The sequence below is a fragment of the Ruditapes philippinarum genome, unplaced genomic scaffold (assembly GCF_026571515.1).
Source record: "Ruditapes philippinarum isolate M1 unplaced genomic scaffold, ASM2657151v2 ctg1108_1_1_1_1, whole genome shotgun sequence".
Lineage (NCBI taxonomy): Eukaryota > Metazoa > Mollusca > Bivalvia > Venerida > Veneridae > Ruditapes > Ruditapes philippinarum.
This window is the reverse complement of record NW_026864791.1, coordinates 1-26812: the sequence shown is the minus strand read 5'-3', so window position 1 is coordinate 26812 and position 26812 is coordinate 1. Positions and strand designations below refer to the sequence as shown.

The window sequence follows — 26812 nt, the reverse complement described above, 5'->3', positions numbered from 1 at the left end:
TAGAGTGATTTTCATTTTAGTTTCTTACACCATTTGCAATTTTCAGGGGAGGATACTGTATCTGAATTAAAAATAAAAAGTAGGAGTTATTTCCCTTTGTTTTCTTCAGGGGAGGTTACTCTATCTGGAAAATATGAGGTAAAATTAATTTCCCTTTCTTTCCTTCAGGGGAGGTTACTCTATCTGGCTTAATAATGAAAGCTTATAGTGAGTTCCCCTTGTTTTCTTCAGGGGAGGCTACTCTATCTGGATTTGTAATGAAAGGTTTAGAGTGATTCTCACCTTTGTTTTTTCATGGGATCTCTACTTTAAATCTGATAATAATTTAGAATTAGAGTGATTTCCTTGTTCTCTTGTCAGCGGGAGACTTACTCCTATTGGCTTCATGTATGAAAGGTAAGAGTGCATCTTCCTTTGTATTTTCAGGAGTGGTTACTCTATTGGCTATAATTTAAGGTTGAAGTATTTCCTCGTGTTTTCTCTTAGGGGAAGGTAACCTCTGATTAAATCATGAACAGGTTAGGCGTGATTTCCTGTTTTCTTCATGTGGTACGGTTACTCTATCTGGTAATAATTTTAAGTGACGATGACTTTCCTTGTTTCCTTAAACGGGAGGTTACTCTTCTGACTTAATAACCGAATTTGGTTATAGTGGATTTTCCTTTCTTTTCTTCAGGGGAGGTTACTCTGTCTGATTTAATAATGAAAGGCTAGAGTGACTTCCCTCACAATCTTCATGGGAGGTTACTCTATATGACTTAATAATGAAAGGTTAGAGTGACTTCCCTTTTTTTCAGGGGAGGTTACTCTATATGGATTAACAATGAAAGGTTAGAGTGATTTCCCTTTGTTTTCTTCAGGGGAGGTTACTCTATCTGGTATATTAATGAAAGGTAAGAGTGATTTCCCTTTGTTTTCTTCAGGGGATGTTACTCTGACTTAATATTGACACGTCAGAGTGATTTCCCTTTGTTTTCCTTATGGGAGGTTACTCTATCTGGCTTAATTATGAAAGGTTAGAGTGACTTCCCTTTGTTTTCTTCAGGGGAGGTTACTCTATCTGGCTTATTAATTAAAGGTTAGAGTGATTTCCCTTTGTTATCTTCATGGAAGGTAACTCTATCTGACTTAATAATGAAAGGTGTGGAGTGATTTCCCTTTGTGTTCTTCAGGGGAGGTAACTCTATCTGACTTAATCATGAAAGGTTAGAGTGATTTCCCTTGTTTTCTTCAGGGGAGGTTACTCTATCTGGCTTATTTATGAAAAGTTAGAGTTGTTACAGTGCTTTCCCTTTGTTTTCCTCTGAGGAGGTAACTCTATCTGGCTTATAAATGAAAGGTTAGAGTGATTTCCCTTTGTTTTCCTCATGGGAGGTTACTCTATCTGGCTTAATAATGAAAGGTTAGAGTGATTTCCCTTTGTTATCTTCATGGGAGGTTACTCTATCTGACTTAATAATGAAAAGGTTAGAGTGATTTCCCTTTGTTTTCTTCAGGGGAGGTTACTCTTTCTGGATTAGCAATGAAAGGTTGGAGTGATTTCCCTTTGTGTTGTTCAGGGGAGGTAACTCTATCTGACTTAATTATTTAAGGTAAGAGTGATTTCCCATGTTTTCTTCAGGGGAGGTTACTCTATCTGACTTAAAAATGAAAAGGTTAGAGTGATTTCCCATTTTTCTTCAGGGGAGGTTACTCTATCTGGATTAATTATTTAAGGTAAGAGTGATTTCCCTTTGTTTTCTTTAGGGGAGGTTACTCTGACTTAATCATGAAAGGTTAGAGTGATTTCCCTTGTTTTCTTCAGGGGAGGTTACTTTATCTGGATTAATAATTTAAAGTTGGAGTGATTTCCCTTTGTTTTCTTCTGGAGAGGTTACTCTTTCTGCATTAATAATGAAAGGTTAGAGTGATTTCCCTTTCTTCAGGGGAGGTTACTCTATCTTAATAATGGGTTATAGGTTACACTATCAGATAGACTTAATAATGAAGGATAAGTGTGTTTACCGGCCCCTAACACAATTTGTATTTTTCGGGGGAGGTTACTCTATCTTACAAATATTAGATAAGTATCTTATTAATAAAGATTGGGGAAAGATAACTTAACACGTTCAGAAAAACCCTTTTTAATTCCAGTACTATCTCATCGTTTTTCAAAATAATTTGCATACAAAAATACTTGTAATTGTTTTTATTAACAAAATCAATGATATCAATCAACTGCATAAAAGACAAAACTGTTGCATGATAAAATATTTAAGTAAAGATATTTCAAGTATTGTTCCAGACTCAAACTAAGTTATGATATTTCAATTATTGTTCTAGAGACAAACTAATTTTAGATATTTCAAATCTTGTTCCAGACTCAAACTAAGATATATAAATTATTAATATAAATTATAAATATTTATCTCTAAACTTTCCAATAATATAAATAAAGACATTTCCAGACTCAAACTAAGTTATTTAAATTATTGTTCAAAAATCAAACTAAGTAAAGTTATGATATTTCAAGTATTCCCTAAGACTCAAACTAAGTTAAGATGTTTCAAGTATTCTTCAAGACTCAAACCAAGTTAAGATATTTCAAGTGTGGTTCCAGACTCAAACTAGGGTAAGATATTCCAAGTATTGTTCCAGACTAAAACTAAGTTTAGCTGTTTCAAGTATTGTCCCAGACTAAGATATTTAAATTATTTACTAGACTCAAACTAAGTTAAGATGTTTCAGGTATTCTTCAAGACCCAAACTAAGTGAAGATATTTCAAGTATGGTTCCAGACTCAAACTAAGATATTTAAATTATTGTTCCAAACTCAAACTTAGTAAAGTTATGATATTTCCAGTATTCTTTAAGACTCAAACTAAGTTAAGATGTTTCAAGTATTCGTCAAGACTCAGACTAAGTTAAGATATTTCTAGTGTTGTTCCATACTCAAACTAAGTTTAGATATTTCAATTATTATTCCCGACTCAAACTTAGTTAAGACTCTAATTAAGTAAAGATATTTCAAGTGTTGTTCCAGACACAAGCTAAGTTAAGATATTTCAAGTGTTGTCGCAGACTCCAACTCAGTTTAGATGTTTCAAGTATTCTTCAAGACTTAAACTTAGTTAAGATATTTCAAGTGTTGTTCTAGACTCAAACTAAGTTTAGATATTTCAATTATTATTCCACACTTAAACTAAGTTAAGACTCAAATAAGGTAAAGATATTTCAAGGGTTGTTCCAGACACAAGCTAAGTTCAGAAAGTTCAAATGTTGTTCCAGACTCAAACTTTGTTAAAATATTTCAAGTGTTGTCCCAGACTCAAACTCAGTTAAGATGTTTCAAGTATTCTTCAAGACTCAAACTTAGTTAACACATTTCAAGTATTCTTCAAGACTCAAACTAAGTTAAGATATTTCATGTATTGTTCCAGACTCAAACTAAGTTTAGATATTTCAAGTATTGTACCAGATACAAGCTAAGTTAAGAAATTCCAAGTGATGTCCCAGACTCAAACTTAATTAAGATATTTCAAGTATTGTTACAGACTCAAACTAAGTTAAGATATTTCAAGTATTGATCCAGACTCAAACTAAGTTAAGATATTTCAAGTATTGTTCCAGACTCAAACTAAGTAAAGTTATGATATTTCATGTATTCTTGAGGACTCAAAGAAAGTTAAGATAGTTCAAGTGTTGTTCCAGACACAAGCTAAGTTAAAATATTTCAAATATTGATTCAGACTCAAACTAAGTCAAGATATTTCAAGTATTGTTCCAGACTCAAACTAAGTTAAGATACTTCATGTATTGTTCCAAACTCAAACTAAGTTAAGATATTTCAAGTATTGTTCCAGACTCAAACTAAGTTAAGATACTTCATGTATTGTTCCAGACTCAAACTAAGTTAAGATATTTCAAGTATTGTTCCAGACTCAAACTCAGTAAAGTTATGGTATTTCATGTATTCTTTATGACTAAAAGTAAGTTAAGATAGTTCAAGTGTTGTTCCAGACACAAGCTAAGTTAAGTATTTCAAATATTGATTCAGACTCAAACTAAGTCAACATATTTCAAGTAATGTTCCAGACTCAAACTCAGTTAAGATGCTTCAAGTATTCTTCAAGACTCAAACTTAGTTAACACATTTCAAGTTTTGTTCAAGACTCAAACTAAGTTAAGATATTTCAAGTATTGTTCCAGACTCAAACTGAGTTAAGATATTTCAAGTATTGTTCCAGACTCAAGCTAAGTAAAGTTATGATATTTCATGTATTTTTTAAGACTCAAATAAGTTAAGATAGTTCAAATGTTGTTCCAGACACAAGCTAAGTTAAAATATTTCAAATATTGATTCAGACTCAAACTCAGTCAAGATATTTCAAGTATTGTTCCAGACTCAAACTAAGTTAAGATACTTCATGTATTGTTCCAAACTCAAACTAAGTAAAGTTATGGTATTTCATGTATTCTTTAAAACTCAAAGTAAGTTAAGATAATTCAAGTGTTGTTCCAGACACAAGCTAAGTTAAGTATTTCAAATATTGATTCAGACTCAAACTAAGTCAACATATTTCAAGTAATGTTCCAGACTCAAACTAAGTTAAGATATTTCAAGTATTGTTCAAGACTCAAGCTTAGATAAAATATTTCAAGTATTTTTTCCAGACTTAATCTAATTTTAGATATTTCAATTATTGTTCCAGACTCTAACTAAGTTAAGATATTTCAAGTATTGTTCAAAACTCAAACTGTGTTAGGACATTTTAATTATTGTTCAAGACACAATTAAGTTAAGATATTTCAATTATTCTTCATAACTCAACTTATGTTAAGGTATTTTAAGTTTTGTTCAAGGCTCAAACTAAGTTAAGATATTTCAAGTGATTTTCCAGACACAAGTTAAATTATTTCAAGTAGTGGTCTTCATTAAAACTAAGCTTTTTTTTCATTTATGTACGTTAAGATAGTAAAGCAGTTCCCACGACACAAATTAATTTCAATTTTTTCCCAAATATTAACAAATATATTAATGTTTCAAACTATGAAAGGACATCGTTAGAATTATTTAGAATTTTAAGGATGTTGAGATATTTTAAATATTGTCCAGAACTGAAATCGATTTTTAAAATCTGTTTAAAGAAATATTAACAAACGCAAAGAAGTTTCCAAGATACAAGATAATCTTCTGTTTACCCGTGACACAAATTATAGGCAACTATTTTAAATAATACTTAAAAAATCGTAATTCTATAAGTAAAGATACTAGGTCTATAGTATTTTCATATTTTTATATGTACTAAGTGAAAAGCATTAACCATTAAATCTATCCTAAAATTGGTTGAAATATTTCAAGTTCTGTATACTTGTAAAAAAAGAATCCAATTTTGACTATAGTGTGTTCCTTTAAATTGTTTTTGATCATGTTGATGGTAAATTCAATATTGCAGAATAATTTGTAAAAGCAAGTATGATCAAAGGGAGACCACTCTTGCCTTAAATAATTCAAACTCCTCACAGTGATTACCTCCCTTGGCAGAATTGTAATCACTGCCTTCAAAGACGTCACATGATGATGAAAGTCACATGACGTAACGTCGAAATTCAAATGTAAATATCGACCGTTACAAAGAAAATCTAACGGTATTTTTCTCTTTCTGTTTTATTTTTAACTTTTGGTGCCTACGTTCGATATAGTTTATCAAAAAATTATCGGAAGTATACAAAATAACGAAAAATAAATTAAAAAGCTAAAAAATATCAAATATCAAAGTATCGTCTCGGAAGAAAATAATCTCATAATTTTTGAAATTATTTCTAAATATTCATATTATTTATTTATTTATTCATAAACATTGTTAAATAAATGAGAGAAAACTTAACTGATAGATAAAAGCAGTAGATAAAACAATTTTTGAAAAAATATAGTATATCAGAAATTCTGATATATCGGGACCTTGGTGGCAGAGATCTACGCCGAAGAATTAAGGGGAGATCACTGTGTGGAGATTGTAAATAATTAAGTAACGGTGTAACCTCCCCTGAAAATTGAAATGACGTCAAAGACCAAAGAGCGACTACTCTCCCTATTGATAATTAAACATTATGCCTTTTGCGGCTAAATTTTCACAACCAAATGTTATTACTTTTGATTGATGTTTGTTGGAAGTTTTACAGTAGCATTATGAAAGTCATTTCCCCCAAAAGTTTATGTTAGTACCGAAGATGTGTGAGAGTTATCAGTTAGAAAAAAATAACACGTGGTAATGGAGTGTAAACTGACGGGAAAATGACTTTTTTATCATTAAAAATACTTGTTTTAATGAAAATAGGTCTCCTTTGGTCCGTTCTTATCATTTGAATTTTAATTGATCTCCCCTGAATATGTATTTCAAAACAAGTAGCCTCCCTTTTCGCTTGATGTAATTTGCAAAACAATAAATAAATGAATACATAAATGAATGAATAAATAAATAAATAAAAAACTTTAAAAAATTAAAACAGGCAAGTAAAGTTGAAAAATTGATAGAATAACGTATCAAAAGCGAACAAAAAAAGCTAAATGATGCTAGCCCCCACCCCCTTTTTTAGCTTTTTGTCAGATCATATAAAAATTGTAAACAACAACAATAAAAAAAATCAACAACAAAAAAAACCAAGCATAAACGCATGCATCGTCGGATACCCACGGTTGATTAAAATGTAATCAAGATAAATATTAATTGTTAGGCAGTGGGTATCAGTGGCTATCCGGCGATGAAACGCACGAGGATATGCTTGGAAATGAAAATGATAAAGTAACCCTTTGTGACTCCTTATTTAAAGCATTTAAAAGAAAAAAATAAACAAATGATACTTCAAAATATAAAGGAACATATTATATCATGTATATGGTTGATAATATTGTCCAGCTTCCGTTTCTGAATACGTTCATTCTCAATTTAGGGAATATAACTTGAATAAAATCAAATTTGAAATTGGTCAGCCAACGGTTTAGAGCCTGGTCAATCTGAACGGACATGCAGGTTGGCCTGGCTGCATACTGGTGGCAAAGGCTGGTCACTTTAAGATCAAGTATGTTATAGGTAAACAACTAAATGGTCACTTGTGACAATATTATTCTTTCATTCCATTTCTTGTTACCTTATTTCAATTTGTTTTTATTTTCATTTTTTTTTTATTTATTATTTTTATTGTTTTTATTTTATCTGATTTCATTCATTATTTTTGTTTTCATTTTATTTCATTATTGTTTATTTTATTTCATTTTGTTGTTTTTATTTTATTTCATTCATATTGTTATTTCATTCTTTTATTTCATTATTGTTCTTCTGGTCGTTATTACAATTATTTTAATATTTTAATTCATTTTTTCATCATTGCATGTTTTTGAATGATGAAATATTTCATCGTTGGAGTTTTCATTATGTTTCATTAATGTTGTTTTTTGTGGTAGTGGTGATATTCTCGGTGGTGTTATTATTATTTAAATCTTAAGAAATTTCAAATGGATGTTTCTATCATGACGTTGTTAAATATCATTATTTCTCATTGTACGGCCTAGTATGTCTTTATTAAATGTTACTTATTACACTTCTTGAAACATACATTGTAAAAATGCGCATCATTCATTTCTGCAATTTTACTATTGCCATTATGTTAACGGTACAGTATGTTTGCATATATATTAAGTCTTAATAAATGTACATTCCTGATCAAATTTTACTTATTACACCACTTGAAATATACATTGCAAAAAAGTGCATTATTCATTATTGCAATTATACTCATTATTGCCATCACAAGACAGTACAGTGTGTTGGTAAATAGATGATGTACAATGTAAAAAGCAAATAAAATATCCCTTATATTCTGTTCACATCACGGCATTTATGAAGGTGTTATTTTTTCAAGCTCATTTAGAAAATCCAATCGAGCTAACACCTTTTATGGTTTTTATTACTACGCCAAATACTCATTACTTCATAATTGCCATAAATATTAGACAGTTACATGGTAATATATTTTTTAAACTTGGCAGAAAAAAACGCCATTCAGAAGTTGAACATGATATTTTCAGAAAGATACCAAATCGTATCAGATGGATTAAAATCTCTTTGTCACATATGTTGTAACGGCATGCAGTAGTTCCAAACATAGTTATTTTGCTGACTGTAAGGAGGGTGGTGTTTTCTTCATTCCTTCACCTGCACAATTTACCATGTTCCGTATTTCTGAAATGTAAAAATCACTGATACACTTGCATTGTAAAAATTATATTCAACTTAGAATCAACTGTTTTTCCTTAAAGGCACATTATGCCTCAGACATTAATATCTTTTTCCTACATGATTAGGCAGTACAAACATGAGTATTATAACGTTCAAATAATGCTTTAAAGCATGTTAGATGCTTAATAGCAAAATAAAGTATGGCTGAATGTGAAAATGTTTGTTTTAAAGGTCACAAAATGTAAACAATGCACTATTTTAACTTCCATACAAAATACTAAATCACTAAAACTGTTTTCAAAAAGCAAAAGATTATTCAGATAAATGACCTCTGAATATCTGTTTTGAAACTATAATAGGACACCAAAAATAAAAAGCTTTTCAGAAATAAAAATTAAAACTGTTTTGGGGGCATAATGGGCCTTTAAAAAGCTGCACACCTTAAAACCAGCAAACAAACCGTTTAAGAAATAACTCTTCAAGAAATAACTCTTCAGAAAAAAATGAACAAAGAGTTTATTAGACGCCAAGCGCAGCGCGGCGTCAAATAGATATAAGAGAATATAAGAATCTTACACCGGCTGCCGGTACAGACCGGAATATCTAGCTGGAGGGTAACTGTTTACAGTGGTAACGAGGCTCTGCCGAGTTTCCGCTAAACAGTTACCCGAGAGCTAGATATTCCCGTCTGCACCGACAGCCAGTGTTTGATTCTTTTTCTTGCATAATACATGTCAATTATTTTCGGAACAGAAATTATGAAAACTGATATTCTCATTACGCACTTTTTTCTTATTGTAGCGTATGAACATACAACTTCATTCGTAAGGAAAAATGACGTCATTCTAAGAACGCGATTCATTAATAAAAGGCGCGCGTCAATGACGTCATTTATCGCACGCGACTTGTCTTACATGGGGGTGTAAGACATAGAGGATATTGAATGAGTGTAAGTTCAATACTGAATTTATTGCACGAGTTGAATAAAATTATATTATGCGAGCCTCTGGCGAGCATAATATTATTTTATTCAACGAGTGCAATAAATTCAGTAATGAACTTACACGAATTCAATATCCTCTATTTATCACATACCCAAAATAAAGACCGTTTAAAGTGAAATAAGAGTCATTTTTCATTGACGCGCCTATAGTATAACGCTAACATTTAGCGCGTATTTACATTATGTTTGTATAACGCTAATGACGTCACGTCAAAATATATGCACGGCCGTGCAATACCATATTTACGGAGTCGCAAAATCGGCACGGGTGTGTGATAAAGAGTTTTCTTGCATCTCAGACAGGATTATCTACCGTTTACACCGGTGCTAGAAAACTCTGTCTTACACCCCCCAAGAAATAAAGAAGAAACAGTAAAATAGTATTTTAAGGAAAATTCTAAGTTCAAGGGAGATAAATCTGAAAATATTGGTGCCAGAGTTATGAACCTTGTCACATAAGATGTGGTTGGTGATAAGGAAAATACATTTGAAGTTTGAAGTTGATACCTGAAGAAATGAAAAAGTTATAGTGAAAAATATTTTACTGCACCAAAACTTTAATCTGAAGACGGGGCGAGTAGGACAGCTCTCCGTATACTGAGTATAGTCGAGCCAAAAAATTGATTTGTGCTTTGGATATTCAACTGTAAAAGAGAACGATTTTCAATGCTGATTGACTGTTCACATCATTTGGCGGCGTCTTTGATGTGCAGCATCAACATTTAACTTGTATAATGTATAAAATATTCACATCACTTGTAACCTTTGCGTTTCAAAAGACACAGCAGACACACGGATTGAACCACCAAATTTAAAAAAAAAACAATGTTATCATTACTCTCATTCAAAAATACACATAATAGAATTCAGGAATACAACAAACAAATAAAAACGTCTTACTCAAATAGTGGTCATAAAGCTTTTATTGACTTGATGTCATTAAACGATTCTTTTTTTATTTCTAGTATATTCTTAACTGCAATGGTTCAATTATTCTGGTTGGGTTTTACCCTTTACCTATTGGTCCGTGCACTCCGTGCCCAGGCTATATTTTATCGTCTTCTCAAATTTGTACTTTGTTATTGAAATTCCATAAACTTCAAATGGACTGTTCCAAATTCAATACACTAATTTAGAAGGTGATGTAATTTTTCAGCTTTACTGGTGGAATAAGGTCCAAAATAGCGCCCTATAAATTATTTTAGACACGTAGAACCACCCATTTTCTCTGCCAATTAAGCTAGCTGTGGATTACCTCTGTGGATCATCTCTGCACATGAAACTATTCATGAATTCAAAGTCGCTGCCCATAAAAGTGAAAGAAAGGGGGATGAAAATGATTTGAAGTCAATGAATTCATTCAAACACCCGGTAACGGACGCCCTTTATTATAAATTAAACTTACAAAAGTTTAATCAAATTTGAATAATGAAGAAAAATGTTCGATACCAGTGGGTGTACATGTATTTACTATGCCAAAGCAATTCATGACTGAATAACACCAACAAAGGTAACTACTTCTGTGTTAAGCAAAGAAAAAAATATTTTATCAAACCCTAACATGAAACAATTTTCACAATGCGACCAAATGAATACACGTCTCATTCAAGAGCTATAAACAAGCCTTAAAGCTGCACGCCTCCAGATGAACCAAAAATATTTCAAGAAAAACAAACTTAAGAAAGTGTACTGAGATTTTAAGAGAAGTAAAAAGATTTAAGATTCAAGTAAATATGTATGTGCTAAATGCCTTTTACGACCGGAGTCGCAGTACTTATTACCATATTTCTACTGCGTGACTAACGCAGTAATGGCTATTATTGTATATTTTGGCCTTTTAACCTGCGGAAATTATTAAATGGACTTTTTCCACATTTTATTTAAGGAACAGCCCATTATAAATCATTATAACTAATTATCACATGAAAATGAAAATTGGAAGTTAGCAAACGGTAAAGAGGCTGGTCAAACTGCACAAAAGTGCAGGCTGGCCTGGCTCTATTCTGGAGGCAAAGAATAATGACTTTCGCTTTCAGCAGGCTAAGAAACAAATATATACATATATTCATAAAACCTACTATTACCTCATCTTAATCAGTAGGTTCCAGTTCTGTGATAAGGATGTAACATGCCAAGATCAGATTGCCGGTGCTCATTTCATATCGTTCCTTCTTTCATAATTTCAAATCCTGAAACTGAAATATAGGTTAAAAAATTATCTTTTTATAGATTGAAAAAAAAATAAGATGTTATCGGAGTGCCACAAACAAAGTAACCAGTTCATTACAAAATACACATTATGCATTAGAAATAATTGTATAGTATATTTATAATAAGATATATTTTTATCTCTCTTATTTGTAATACATTCATAATTATCTCCCTTCCTTCGGCACAATCACTAATATAGTGCCGATATTTTTTACCTATTCGTGAGTTATTGAATGTATATCTTTGTATTTAGATTGTAATACTTTAAGGAAGCGAGTGATCTCGGAAAGAATAGTTCTTCATATTATGTTCAGTTCATTTTTTTTTTCAAGAAAAGCAACAATAACTACAAAAAGTCATGTTCCATCTGAAATTAACATGCTTTCAAAATACAAATATTGTACCAAATTAAAAGTTGTCATTATTAATGAACTGTAATCAGTACTTTCTGATTATTTTGTGTGGTACAATATGTTGATAAACTCTCAGCCTTCTAGTGCCAGCATAATATACATGTATCATTTCGACCAGTGCAGACCAAAATCAGTCGGTATATCCTTGACATCTGCTCATGATCTGCACTATTCGATATTGAGTCAGTACATATTTTGAAATTATCCCTTAAAATGAGTTATGGTTTTGTCCAGATTTGAAGATGGGCACAAATTACTCACAAACCCTTACCTGTAAAATGTATTGTTTTATGTTTAGCTAAAATTTGTATTTCTTCCAAATGAAATATCTTACCTCGACACTGAACGTCAGGGGAAGTAACTGAGATCACAACATCGAGAAGCAGACACACGGAAGTCGCAAATTTCTACTCTTTAAAATTTATTGTCGTCATCTACCTGTGGATACACTATTGGTAACATGGTCGAACAAAAGTTACATGTTTTAGCATTTTAAAAATAATTGTAACTAAGATTATAAGTTATTTGTTTAAATGACTCAGCATTATTATGCTCATTTGATAAGAATATATTGTAAACTTAAATTATTATTTAAAACATGACTGCTTTAAATCAAGTTAACTAAGTGGCATACATGTAATTATATAAATCAATATCTAGTTTAAAGTTAAATGTGTTTAGATTATGTTCCCCGTTACACAATCATAATGAATTCTGAGGTAGGAAGTTACACACAAAACATAATTATGCAAAACGAAATGTTTTACAAGAACAGATGACCAATTTTAAGTGACTAAAATAGCCCTTACTAGTTTTTCAAACAGTTGGGCTAAAAATGGTTCATTATGAAACATTAGACAATAATGATATGTCAACATAATTATTACATTGACACGAAAGTTCATTTTTCAAAAAGTAAACAAGACATAGGCTACATTACAAAGTTATGATTTTTTTTTCCAAAACCCTAACCTGCTGAAAGCGAGTCCAGTATAGAGCTAGGTCAGCCTGTAACTTAAATTAGGGCTGTCTGATATGGTGCACGATTGCATCTGCGCGACAACTGTCGTCTGCTAGGATTCTTCCCGCCATTTCCTGCTTTAGGTAATAAACATTTATTTTACCATCAATCGAACAATAGTCTGAAAAATATAGTGGTAATATTTAGAAATATACAATATTATCTAGTTTTGTCTTTCAAAAGTACGTAATCCAGTGATGTTTTCTTACGCCATCTGAAAACAAACGAAAAACCAAAGAACAATAATATTATACTGGTCATTCTGCATCTAAAATAATCAGTATATATAATTGTTAAAAATGTCGCATTCAACACCCAAATATCATTATTAGAAATTTCATGCACTTTCTAAATCTAAAAGAATCAATGTTATTTTTAATATACATGCATTGCCGCATTCTCCACCTATATATTAATATAATTATCAAAACTCATATTAAACATCAATATTTTATACAAAATTGGGAATGGTTCAGCTGAAAATTCAATATAACTATAAATGTGTCTCCCATTTCTAATGATATTGATATAACTATTTGAAATGATGAATAATAATAATTCGACTAGTATAACAAAATCCAACTTTTTCAAATCGATCACAATGTATCAGCAAAGAATCAACTGTCTTATCGACCACTTCAGAAATAAGGCCTGAATTTCGACAAAGAAAAACTACCATAACACACAAATGACATTAACAACTCCAAAAAAGACAAAGAAAAACTACCATACCACACATAAACAACTCCCACAAAGAGACAAACTAAAACACCGAACCCAAATCGAATAACCACAATCACACACCAACTCCAAAAATTTGAGAAAGAAACCAAAACAACCAAAATCGATATAAACAATGCAAAGAAAATATCGTCAATAAACATAAACATAAAACATAGTTTTCAATTTTGACCAAAAAAAATCTTCATTTCTAAAATAAAATTGTGTAATTCTACGCAATTTCAGTTACTGACATAATACCATTTACATGTATATATGTATATCAAATTTCTTATAATGTCAAATTTTCCAAATGTAAATTGAATTAAATAAATATGCTGTTTTTACGTTTAATAATGTATGCTGTCCTTGTTCCACAAGCATGGCCCGATATAGTATGATTACTTGCAAGTTCATTGGTTCCTTTTGAAATTTCATCTTCTGAAACTGATAAAACTTACGAAGAAAAGTTAAAACTCATTTGTCTAAAAATAACTAGTTTCTAAAAAAGTTAGTTTCTATAAATAACTAGATTTACCTGATGCTCACTACCTTGAACAACGTCATTTCATCATCATTGTAACACCCATGGACGTCTTCATCAACATTACCATAAACAACAACATTGTCATCAACATGGCCATCATTTTTACATACCACACGTCAATCATCCGTGTCAATACCTTGTTAGACCTCATATGCCAACTATCAATTATTCATATCTGTATTTTGTTTTATATCATAAGCCAATTATCTATGACAATGTTTTGTTAAAAAATCATATGTTAGCTATTGTATTATCTGGTTTTTCAACATGTGACTTTTGAGTATAGAAGGAAATAAATAAAATTATTGTTATTACCATCCTTTAAAAACTAATTATTTACAGTAATAAATAATATAGTGCCACAGTTAAAAAACACACACAACATATTGTAACATTGTCGTAATTATGCATTACGATTTATATATAACTCCTACACTGCTGAAACCAGTAATCTGCCCTTTGCTACCACTTTAACTTAGTATAGATGGCTACAGTGGTAAGTAAATATGAATAATGATCATAATGGTCAACAATACCGTTAACTATGATCGAAACGTCAAACTATGATCGAAACGTCACATGAAAAATTAAAAGTTTAACATGTATAATTCTTATGATAAACGCTAATTTATATTCATGGAAAATTTAACTTTGTGTCAAACAAATTGTACCTACGAAAAATATTTGATAATTTACAAATTTTATGTGATACAATAACATTTCCCGGATTTTCTGTGAAATATTTACATTTTTTCCTAAAAAAAACAGTAACGCTTTCCCGATTTTCATGTGTAATAATATTACGTTTCGGCTATATAGTTTTAATAAAATATAAAATAACTTACATTTTTGATTGATACTTAGTTCTTCGACGTCCTAAAATAAAAGAAACAATTCCAAACCTCCCACACTTTCGTTTCCGTCACTTCCCTCTCACAAACTTCTAACAGTAAAGTGTATGGAAAATCACTCGACCATGAATCTTGAGCGCTCGGGGACAATCTTGTGTGTTTAACCACTGATTGATTCTCACAAAAAAAACTTTACTACACAAATCCGTTAACGACGCCAGCAAAACATTTTCTGATCTCTTTTTAGTCACACGATTCAATTTGCTATAAAACTATTGGTCCTCGCCTGGATTATTCGGAAGGACCAAAAAGTTAACATGGTTGGCACACCATCACGTGACATGTGCGAAACAGTCGAGCATTAAGGCGCGAAACAATTGGAAGTGTTATTAAAATGAAATATTGAAAGAAGCTGGGACCTAAATGTTAAAAACGGTTTATAATATATAAGTTTGTTAAGGTATTTAATTAAAGGAGCTCCACTGAGGTCCTAAACCCTAAACACTTAAAAATGCATTCTTACATAGATAAACTGCATGGACATTTAAAACGGACAAATATGCAAAAGATGTTAAAAATATATAGAGGATATTCAAGTTTTTTTCTGTAAATACAGGATTTATTATCATCAAGTGGTATGACATAAATATTTCATGAGTGGCGGTAGTCACGAGTGAAATGTGATAATTTTCATGCCACAAGATGAAAATAAATCATGTATTTATAGAAAAAAAAACTTGAATTTTCTGTTTATTATGTACATTTGTCTCTATCCTAAATTACAATTTGGAAGACTATTCCTTAAATTTTGTGTACTGGCAGAATTTAAAAGAAAGTAGTCCGGCAAGACACCAGTGAAAACATGGAAAATATGTTTCACTAAAATACTTTTTACAGTGAAAATACGAAAATGAAAATAAGCATTTTATTTCATTAATATTTCTCAATATTTCATTTATAATTATATGATGAATATATATACTCAGATTTGATTTAGATGTCACGGATTTTAATTACAATGTAATAATTATATAAATCCGCGATTTTGTGTAATTTTTGTCCGATTTGGGTTAAAAGCATTTAACCACTTCTCATTTTTGGGTCATTTTGCACTTATACTGGAAAAATGGAGTGAGCTAATAATCTGAAATCTTGCACACAGTCAAGTTAGGCCCTATGGCCCAGAGTGCATCAAATAGTATATAAATCTCGAAAAAGATATTACCAGTATCTCTGCGTTAGTTGTAAAAAATTCATACCCTGGTTTGTATATTTTAACTGGAACAATAATATATTTTTGGTCCCAGATTTTAATTAAAATAGAAAACACATTCGTGACATTGTAACAAATGTGAACAAAAAAGTAAATTACATGAACACTGAATTTTTTTTTTAAAAAATCAGCATCAGACTTAAATAACAAAATTGAAAAAAAAAAAAAAAAAACAGATTGCAAAAGTAGAAAATAAAAAAATATTCATTCGCGGAAAGTCAGAGCTGTTTAGTTACATTGTAAATGGTGTCGCCTAGCTAGAACTGACACTGAAAATTTCATCGATAGGTATAGAATTCTATATATTTTTTAATTGTTTTTTATTTGATTTTCACGTGTAGTCTATAGCCGGGCAAGCCAAAGCCCGGGCTCGCATAATATGATTTTATTCAACTCGTTCAATAAATTTAGTATTAAACCTACACTCATTCAATATCCTCTATTTAATAAAAACGATATTACACTAGTGTAATAACATTTTTATGCGTCGTCTTTTGCTTTTATGTATAATTCTAACACTCACGTGAATTTGTCACTATAGACAAAGAAGGGAAAAAAACGGTGTTAAACTACCAATAAACACTGGTTAGGGACTACTTGTATATACGGCTGTTATGCTTTCACCCTCGATTATATAGTTTACAACGCCTTTTAAAGCAACAATAAAAAGCATTTTATTTCTATTTTCAGTTGTTATAATTTAATGTTTTCGCTTCATACAATAGCGAAAAAATATTTCACATACACTAACGCCACATATTTGATTCATGTCAGTTAATAAATATTTTAACAAAACGGCGCCAATCCGTAAGCAGCGTAATGACGTCATCCTAAGTAAACAACTTATTCATAAACAAGCTGACGTAATTTCATACATACAAGAATGATAAATGGGGCACTGGTGTAACAATACGACGTAAGTTTTAATTGTTGAAAATTTGATAAAATAACGTTTTTTTCTTATTATTTCTTTTGTTTAATAATTTCAATATCTTCGCAAAAGTAGGGTGCGAAAATCGAACAGCGTTATACAAAAATCGGCACCGGAAGTTATTTCCGCTTGAAAAAATAACATTAGTGATCTTCCTTATTTTATCGTGATAGAATTGAAATAACATCGTCCTGAGAGGTGTATATCGGCTTTTTAACACCGGTTTTGTCGTTTTGATGTGAAAAAAATTAACCACTCAGGCCTACGGCCTTCGTGGTCAATTCATACTAAATAGCCGGTGTTAAATAGCCGATATACACCTCTCAGGACGATGTAATTTCTTAATTTTAACACTCACGTGATTTTGTCACTATAGACAAATAAGGAAAAAACCGGTGTTAAACTGCCAATAAAGTATAGGTTAGAGTGCATATTGGGTGTTCTTCGTAAATAAGAAAGCTAAAAAGGAACGGAGCTTGCGAAGCGACTGTAGCTTTCTTATTTACGAAGAACATCCAATATATGCACTCTAACCGGATTAGCGCTCCGCCCACTTGCGTTTTATAATATAAAACGTCCAGTTTATATAAAATATGTTCTATTAAGATTTGAAAACTGGAAATTTGAAAAATCCTCGTCGGTGATTGGCTTAAAAAAATTGGCGAGCACTAACACTGGTTATACCGCCCTCACACATACCTCGCGACCTTACTGCGTCCTTACTGCGACCTTGCTACGACCCAGGACGCAGCACAGTCGCCATGGACGCAGCAGGGACGCAGCGATGTCGTAGCGAGGAACCCAAGGACGCACAAGGTCGCAGACCGTCGGCGACTATTTTGAACATGCACAAAACAGTCGCAGAAACTCTGCGTTCTTGCTGAGTAGTGGTTAGGTCGCCGTGGGATCGCAGTGGAGTCGCTATAGTCGCAGCAGCATCGTAGTAAGGACGCAATAAGAACGCAATAGACGTAGTACACTCGTACTAAGGACGCCGTAAGGTCAGACTCAGAATGAAATTTACTGGTAAAAAGTATTGTATTTATAGACGTAGCAAGAACGTAGTAGGGTCGTCGTACAGTCGCCGGACAAACGCAATAGTCGTCGTAGAGTCGCCGTAAGGACGCAGAGAACAAAGCACAGTCGCAGCTGGGTCGCCGATGATCGCCGTGGGGTCGCCTTGGGGACGCAATACAGTCGCAGTGGAAACGCCATGGACGTAGAAGGGTCGTATTGAGGACATAGAGAAAACGTACTGAACACAAGACTGCAGAGCCCCGGACCGTCTGCGAGAGAAATTTGAAAGAAAACCAACGATTTTCGAAAGAAAAATGCTATTTTACTAGTTTTCAGGTCGCAGTAAGGTCGTGGTTTATGTGTGAGGGCACCTTAAGGGACTACTTGTATATGCGGCTTTTATGTTTTCACCCTTGATTATATAGAGGATATTTGTTTGTTTCAGTGTAAGATCGAAAAATATTTCACCGAGTGAACACCAGATGCAATATTTTCCACGAGTGGCGTAGCCACGAGTGAAAATATAATAGCTGGGGTTCACGAGTGAAATATTATTTGATCGTACATGTAAAACAAACAAATTTTCTGTTTATTTCATGATTTTTTAACGATTTTTACACCATTTTACTGATTTTTGCCGCGTAACGTCATGCTCTTATCTTCATGACGTCATCAAATAATGACGTCACAATGTTGAAGCAAAATATAATTCCATGATTATTTTTAGATTTTAGATGTTTTTCAGCACAACGTTCGTAAATATTTACGAACTGCAGTTATCAAGTACATTTTTTATTTTGATTGACTACATTTCCGCTGAAAAAAACATTCATTAATGATAAATATTTTATTTTTACGCCAAATATAGTTCGGCTACTGTGAAATTATATTTGGTAATCATTACTGTGAAATTATCAGAATATAATTAATCGTTATAATTCAGTAATCTACTACAAAAAATGTAATAAATAGTTTACAAAGCCCTTTAAAGCAACAATAAAAAGCATTTTTATTTATTTTTTTAGTTCTTATAACGTTTTTTTTCATACAATACCGAAATAATATCTCACATACACTAAGTAGAGGTTATTACATGGGGCAAGTGTGCCTTTAGTCCATATTGGCACACTTGGTGACTTATTTGCCCGAGGGCTTTAGCCCGAGGGCAAATTCGAACCAAGTGTGCCAATATGGACTAAAGGCACACTTGCCAAATGTAATGACCTGTTTATTGCATATGTTCCGCAGCATTTTTTCAGACTGGAATAAAATCAAGCAATAAAGTAATTGTTATAATATATTTATTAATTGCTTGAAAATAGATATTTCAATGTATGTTTAAGCAGATAAAATATATAGTTAATCCACAGTTCATGTATTAAACAATATAATAGTGAAATAAATAAATAACTGATTCAAAGTAAGCGTCTCTTTCATGCGCAATCACAGAAAATAAAAATAAAGAAAGATATAGTTTCTTCTTTCGATTTCTATGTAATATGTCCAATTTCAGTCTCTATTTAAGCACAAATTGTACTGAAGCATTGAATGTACAATTTACAAACATTCGACTTGGATCAAATTTTCTGCCAGATGTTTCTTTATCCCGAATACATGTGCTTAATGTTCCATCTGGATGATGAACTATAGGGAGATTTAGAACCTGTGCGCCACTACTATTTTCACAACTTTTCTCAAATTGTTCAATGTTGTTTAATGCTTCTTCGATTTCTTGAGATGCGGCTAACAACTCGGTGTCCAACTCGGTATCAGCCATTTCTTGCTCCTCCATTCTGGCAATGGTAGAAGATGTTGATGCAGTTACTTTGTTTAATGCGTGTGCGTTATCAGACATTGTTATCTGTTGCTCTATAGACATGGTGTTATAAGAGTTTAGTGACATTAGATTTTTATGTCCAACCAACTTGGCAACATGAATTGCTGGTACTTCATTTCTTAGTTGCTCTGTAACAGTTGTTTTCCTCCCACTGTGGTTAGTATGTCTACCAGGCAGTTTGGCTTTCTCTGACATGACTTTTGCAATTGTTCCTAACTTGTTTTTGCCCATCGCCGAATTCATGAACCAGCTTATGTCACTTCCTGGCTTGTAGTTAGGATTCAACCCAACATAAAACCTAGAGTCAGGGGTCTTCATCTTGTCTGGGCGCTTTTCTGCATATCGTTTGTACATTTCTACTGGACAGTCCTTGTCTCCTACAAAGCACATTCAAAGATAGTTAAGTCAATACCATCAATATAAAACACAGTTTTTACATAGTTAACATGTTTGCGAAATTTTAGATTAAATTTTATTTGTTTTGAGTAGTTTTCAAGTTTTAACATGAGCTGTGTATGTCCTGTCTATTTAGAAGATTGTTAATATAGATTACGATTTTTACGATTTTGATATCATTTATACGATATACAATGTATAAGTAAAACACCAATTTCATCGGTTATACATAATAAACTCACAAACCTGGTTGTGCGAACATTTTGGGCACAAAATCCCTTGGGTCACTAGCGATGCCGTTTCTTGTTTTTAGTCAGTCTCTCTGTAAAAGCTAAGTATTCTCTCCCTGATGCAGTTGTAAGTAGCTCTACATCTCCCACAACATTGTTTGATGCTCCTGTCTTCCACGTAAACCAAAGTGAAGAATGTTGTTCAGCCAGATAGTGTTAGACAAAGCTTCAGGCGTTTCTGTAAGTTGATAAAAATAAAGATAAATCTTATAACAGTATTATGCGATAGAAGGCAGTAAATTAGTTACCCTGCTATTGTATATCTGCCATTATTCATATTGAGATCGAAAGAACTTATGCTGGTTTTTACGAATTTCTAGAATAGCCAATGCTGACAACAATAAATTGATAATAATGACTGATTGACAGTTGTATTGATTGACATTCAAACGATACGTCACAGTTTTCATGACGTCACTTTTACTGTGGTAGTCTATGTATAGTGTACATGAACGGCTATTAATGTAAACAAGACATTTTAGTGATTTTATTGTGTGTTAATCATAATGTAGGATATTTAGTGGTTGTGGATTTCATCAGATTGTTCATCATTGACCAGGTAGATAGTTTATTTATAAACAGTATTACTAGAATAACAGCTGGATCTAGATCTACTGCAGATATGTCATTCTATGAACATTAGAAATATAACATGTAGGCTAAGAGCTATTAGATCTGATTTTATAAAGATGACACGGGCCATTTTCAGAATGATGCATGTTAAGACATAGTCTATTTAACTTATGGACCTTTACTTACCATTGCCAAGAAGCCCCTTTTGCTTCAAAATTGCAATCTCTTCACCAGTGAATGGATCTGCACGATTTTTCTTGTTGCCTTTTCCGTGGGATTTGGATATTTTCCTTTTAGTCGCAACCACATCACGGGTGTGCTTAAACGTATCACTGGTCATGATGTTTGTTCCGTAGTCGTGGTCCTTTAGATATCTGTTGACACTGGCGAGAATGCTCCCCATACTGTCTGGCTCGTACTCGGAGCCATCTACCTTTCTCAAGTTCATAAAAAACCTTGCAAGCAACATATTTAGCTCAGTGATAGGAATTTCTAAAATATCTCGTTCTTCTCCTTCAGTTTGAAACCAAGTATTCAGTCTGTTCATATCACTTTTGGTTTTCTTTTTTGTATTATCGTTTTTCATACTTTCAACAAAAGCAAAAGTGTCAGCTGGCTGCCCTTGTTGTTCGATTATATTATCTAAATCCATCAAGCGATTCGCCAAAGATTGCAACGTCCTTTCTACGGCCATTTTTTTTTTGCAATGCGGTTGTCAATTACGTAACGTGTATATACGCGCTGACGTTCTGCCGTTACTGGACAACAGGTGCGTGATGACCGGAAATAGCCTCAATATGGGATTTTGGCACACTTGGCAAGTGCGCCAATATGGCATATTGGCACACTTGCTCAAATACGGGATATTCGCATGGCATATTCAAAAAAAAGAAACGCATTTTTGTTACTAATTATAGTAACATATGCAATAAGTAGAGGTTATTACATGGGGCAAGTGTGCCTTTAGTCCATATTGGCACACTTGGTGACTTATTTGCCCGAGGGCTTTAGCCCGAGGGCAAATTCGAACCAAGTGTGCCAATATGGACTAAAGGCACACTTGCCCCATGTAATGATCTGTTTATTGCGTATGTTCCGCAGGAATTTTTCAGACTTGAATAAAATCAAGCAATTATGTTATTGTTGTAATATATTTATTAATTGCTTGAAAATAGATATTTCAATGTATGTTTAAGCAGATAAAATATATAGTTAATCCACAGTTCATGTATTAAACAATATAATAGTGAAATAAATAAATAACTGATTCAAAGTAAGCGTCTCTTTCATGCGCAATCACAGAAAATAAAAATAAAGAAAGATATAGTTTCTTCTTTCGATTTCTATGTAATATGTCCAATTTCAGTCTCTATTTAAGCACAAATTGTACTGAAGCATTGAATGTACAATTTACAAACATTCGACTTGGATCAAATTTTCTGCCAGATGTTTCTTTATCCCGAATACATGTGCTTAATGTTCCATCTGGATGATGAACTATAGGGAGATTTAGAACCTGTGCGCCACTACTATTTTCACAACTTTTCTCAAATTGTTCAATGTTGTTTAATGCTTCTTCGATTTCTTGAGATGCGGCTAACAACTCGGTGTCCAACTCGGTATCAGCCATTTCTTGCTCCTCCATTCTGGCAATGGTAGATGTTGATGCAGTTATACTTTGTTTTATGCGTGTGCGTTATCAGACATTGTTATCTGTTGCTCTATAGACATGGTGTTATAAGAGTTTTAGTGACATTAAGATTTTTATGTCCAACCAACTTGGCAACATGAATTGCTGGTACTTCATTTCTTAGTTGCTCTGTAACAGTTGTTTTCCTCCCACTGTGGTTAGTATGTCTACCAGGCAGTTTGGCTTTTCTCTGACATGACTTTTGCAATTGTTCCTAACTTGTTTTTTGCCCATCGCCGAATTCATGAACCAGCTTATGTCACTTCCTGGCTTGTAGTTAGGATTCAACCCAACATAAAACCTAGAGTCAGGGGTCTTCATCTTGTCTGGGCGCTTTTCTGCATATCGTTTGTACATTTCTACTGGACAGTCCTTGTCTCCTACAAAGCACATTCAAAGATAGTTAAGTCAATACCATCAATATAAAACACAGTTTTTACATAGTTAACATGTTTGCGAAATTTTAGATTAAATTTTATTTGTTTTGAGTAGTTTTCAAGTTTTAACATGAGCTGTGTATGTCCTGTCTATTTAGAAGATTGTTAATATAGATTACGATTTTTACGATTTTGATATCATTTATACGATATACAATGTATAAGTAAAACACCAATTCCATCGGTTTATACATAATAAACTCACAAACCTGGTTGTGCGAACATTTTGGGCACAAAATCCCTTGGGTCACTAGCGATGCCGTTTCTTGTTTTAGTCAGTCTCTCTGTAAAAGCTAAGTATTCTCTCCCTGATGCAGTTGTAAGTAGCTCTACATCTCCCCACAACATTGTTTGATGCTCCTGTCTTCCACGTAAACCAAAGTGAAGAATGTTGTTCAGCCAGATAGTGTTAGACAAAGCTTCAGGCGTTTCTGTAAGTTGATAAAAATAAAGATAAATCTTATAACAGTATTATGCGATAGAAGGCAGTAAATTAGTTACCCTGCTATTGTATATCTGCCATTATTCATATTGAGATCGAAAGAACTTATGCTGGTTTTTACGAATTTCTAGAATAGCCAATGCTGACAACAATAAATTGATAATAATGACTGATTGACAGTTGTATTGATTGACATTCAAACGATACGTCACAGTTTTCATGACGTCACTTTTACTGTGGTAGTCTATGTATAGTGTACATGAACGGCTATTAATGTAAACAAGACATTTTAGTGATTTTATTGTGTGTTAATCATAATGTAGGATATTTAGTGGTTGTGGATTTCATCAGATTGTTCATCATTGACCAGGTAGATAGTTTATTTATAAACAGTATTACTAGAGTAACAGCTGGATCTAGATCTACTGCAGATATGTCATTCTATGAACATTAGAAATATAACATGTAGGCTAAGAGCTATTAGATCTGATTTTATAAAGATGACACGGGCCATTTTCAGAATGATGCATGTTAAGACATAGTCTATTTAACTTATGGACCTTTACTTACCATTGCCAAGAAACCCCTTTTGCTTCAAAATTGCAATCTCTTCACCAGTGAATGGATCTGCACGATTTTTCTTGTTGCCTTTTCCGTGGGATTTGGATATTTTCCTTTTAGTCGCAACCACATCACGGGTGTGCTTAAACGTATCACTGGTCATGATGTTTGTTCCGTAGTCGTGGTCCTTTAGATATCTGTTGACACTGGCGAGAATGCTCCCCATACTGTCTGGCTCGTACTCGGAGCCATCTACCTTTCTCAAGTTCATAAAAACCTTGCAAGCAACATATTTAGCTCAGTGATAGGAATTTCTAAAATATCTCGTTCTTCTCCTTCAGTTTGAAACCAAGTATTCAGTCTGTTCATATCACTTTTGGTTTTCTTTTTTGTATTATCGTTTTTCATACTTTCAACAAAAGCAAAAGTGTCAGCTGGCTGCCCTTGTTGTTCGATTATATTATCTAAATCCATCAAGCGATTCGCCAAAGATTGCAACGTCCTTTCTACGGCCATTTTTTTTTTTGCAATGCGGTTGTCAATTACGTAACGTGTATATACGCGCTGACGTTCTGCCGTTACTGGACAACAGGTGCGTGATGACCGGAAATAGCCTCAATATGGGATTTTGGCACACTTGGCAAGTGCGCCAATATGGCATATTGGCACACTTGCTCAAATACGGGATATTCGCATGGCATATTCAAAAAAAAGAAACGCATTTTTGTTACTAATTATAGTAACATATGCAATAACGCCACATATTTGATCCATATCAGTTAATAAATATTTTGACAAAACGGCGCCAATCCGTAAGCAGCGTAATGACGTCGTCGTAAGTAAACAACTCATTCATAAACACGCTGACGTTATTTCATACATACAAGAATGATAAATGGGGCACTGATGTAAACACAATACGGCGTAAGTTTTTATTGTTGAAAACTTGATAAAATAACGTTTTTTCCTCTCATTATTTATTTTGTTTAATAATTTCTATATCTTTGCAACAGTAGGGTGCGAAAATCGAACAGCGTTATACGAAAATCGGCACCGGAAGTTATTTCCGCTTGAAAAAATAACATTAGTGATCTTCCTTATTTTCATTGTGATAGAATCGAAATAACATCGGCCCGAGAGGTGTATATCGGTTTTGTCGTTTTGATGCGAAAAAATTAACCACTCGGGCCTACGGCCTTCGTGGTCAATTCCTACGCATCAAAACTCCAAACCGGTGTTAAATAGCCGATATACACCTCTCAGGCCGATGTTATTTCTTAAACATTTAGTTTCATAAATATAAATTTAATGTTATTTCGATTCTAACACGATAAAATATGGAAAATCCTTATTGTTATTTTTCAAGCGGAAATAACTTCCGGTGCCGATTTTCGTATAACGCTGTTCGATTTTCGCACCCTACTGTTGCGAAGATATAGAAATTATTAAACAAAAGAAATAATAAGAAAAAAAAAGCGTTATTTTATCAAGTTTTCAACAATAAAAACTTACGTCGTATTGTGTTTACATCAGTGCCCCATTTATCATTCTTGTATGTATGAAATAACGTCAGCTTGTTTATGAATGCACGAGTTGTTTACATTGCGCTGCTTACGGATTGGCGCCGTTTTGTCAAAATATTTATTGACTAGTATATGATTTATGATGGTGCGCCGTTTTGGATCGTGCCGTTTTGGATCAGGGATTAATTATGACGTCATTTAATCCTAATCCTAGATAATCCTAATCCCCGAAACAATGGTTTTATTGAAAAAACTAAACAGGATTAATCTCTACTTATGATTATTCAATCATCTTAAACAATGGGCATTAAAATCTTAAACAATGGGCATTGAAATCTTAAACTATACGTCATTTAATCCTAATCCGAGATAATCATAATCACCCGAAATAATGGTTGTATTGAAAATCGTAACAGGATTAATCTATATTTATGATTATCCAATCGTCTTAAACAATGGGCATTGAAATCTTAAACAATTGGCATTGAAATGTAATCATTTCTTAAAGAATGGAGAACTGAAATGTAATTATAAGAAAGGATTATATTTCAATGCACATTGTTTAAGGTATGGTTTAGGTAATCCATACTTTCAAGTGTATTGTTAAGATAAAATAGCAAGCATATAGAAAGAGTGTCCTAACGAGGTAATAAAATAAATAACATATAGGTTTGTGAGGAACAGCAGAAATATCATCGCGTAGAAACTAATGTTAGCAATACCTCGGGTAAATGTATTCCCCTCGGGATGATACTGTTACTCTGACACAAACCTCCGTTTTATTGAACAGAAGAGGGGTTAGGGAATCGGCATCCATTTTATGAAATGTCACAGACATACTGACAAAATTTGATATGAAA

The 26812-nt window shown here is 32.8% G+C and overlaps 2 protein-coding genes and 1 long non-coding RNA gene across 3 annotated transcripts; all 3 read right to left on the bottom strand.

Moving 5' to 3' along the window:
• Positions 1-3798: 3798 nt before the first annotated feature.
• Positions 3799-13867, bottom strand: LOC132726797 (uncharacterized). Its single transcript, XR_009625253.1, has 4 exons — positions 12816-13867; positions 12178-12281; positions 11304-11414; positions 3799-8219 (listed from the first exon to the last, which is right to left on the bottom strand). It is a non-coding gene; the product is annotated as an uncharacterized LOC132726797 (long non-coding RNA).
• A 5458-nt stretch (positions 13868-19325) lies between these two features.
• LOC132726805 (uncharacterized) lies at positions 19326-20767 on the bottom strand. Its single transcript, XM_060712175.1, has 2 exons — positions 20683-20767; positions 19326-20417 (listed from the first exon to the last, which is right to left on the bottom strand). Exons 1-2 carry the CDS (start codon positions 20696-20698, stop codon positions 19720-19722), a joined length of 714 nt encoding a protein of 237 aa, XP_060568158.1. The 5' UTR covers positions 20699-20767; the 3' UTR covers positions 19326-19719.
• Positions 20768-23109: 2342 nt separating this feature from the next.
• LOC132726798 (uncharacterized protein KIAA1958-like) lies at positions 23110-24655 on the bottom strand. The gene is made up of 3 exons (XM_060712166.1): positions 24439-24655; positions 23636-23857; positions 23110-23369 (listed from the first exon to the last, which is right to left on the bottom strand). Exons 1-3 carry the CDS (start codon positions 24653-24655, stop codon positions 23110-23112), a joined length of 699 nt encoding a protein of 232 aa, XP_060568149.1.
• Positions 24656-26812: the final 2157 nt, after the last annotated feature.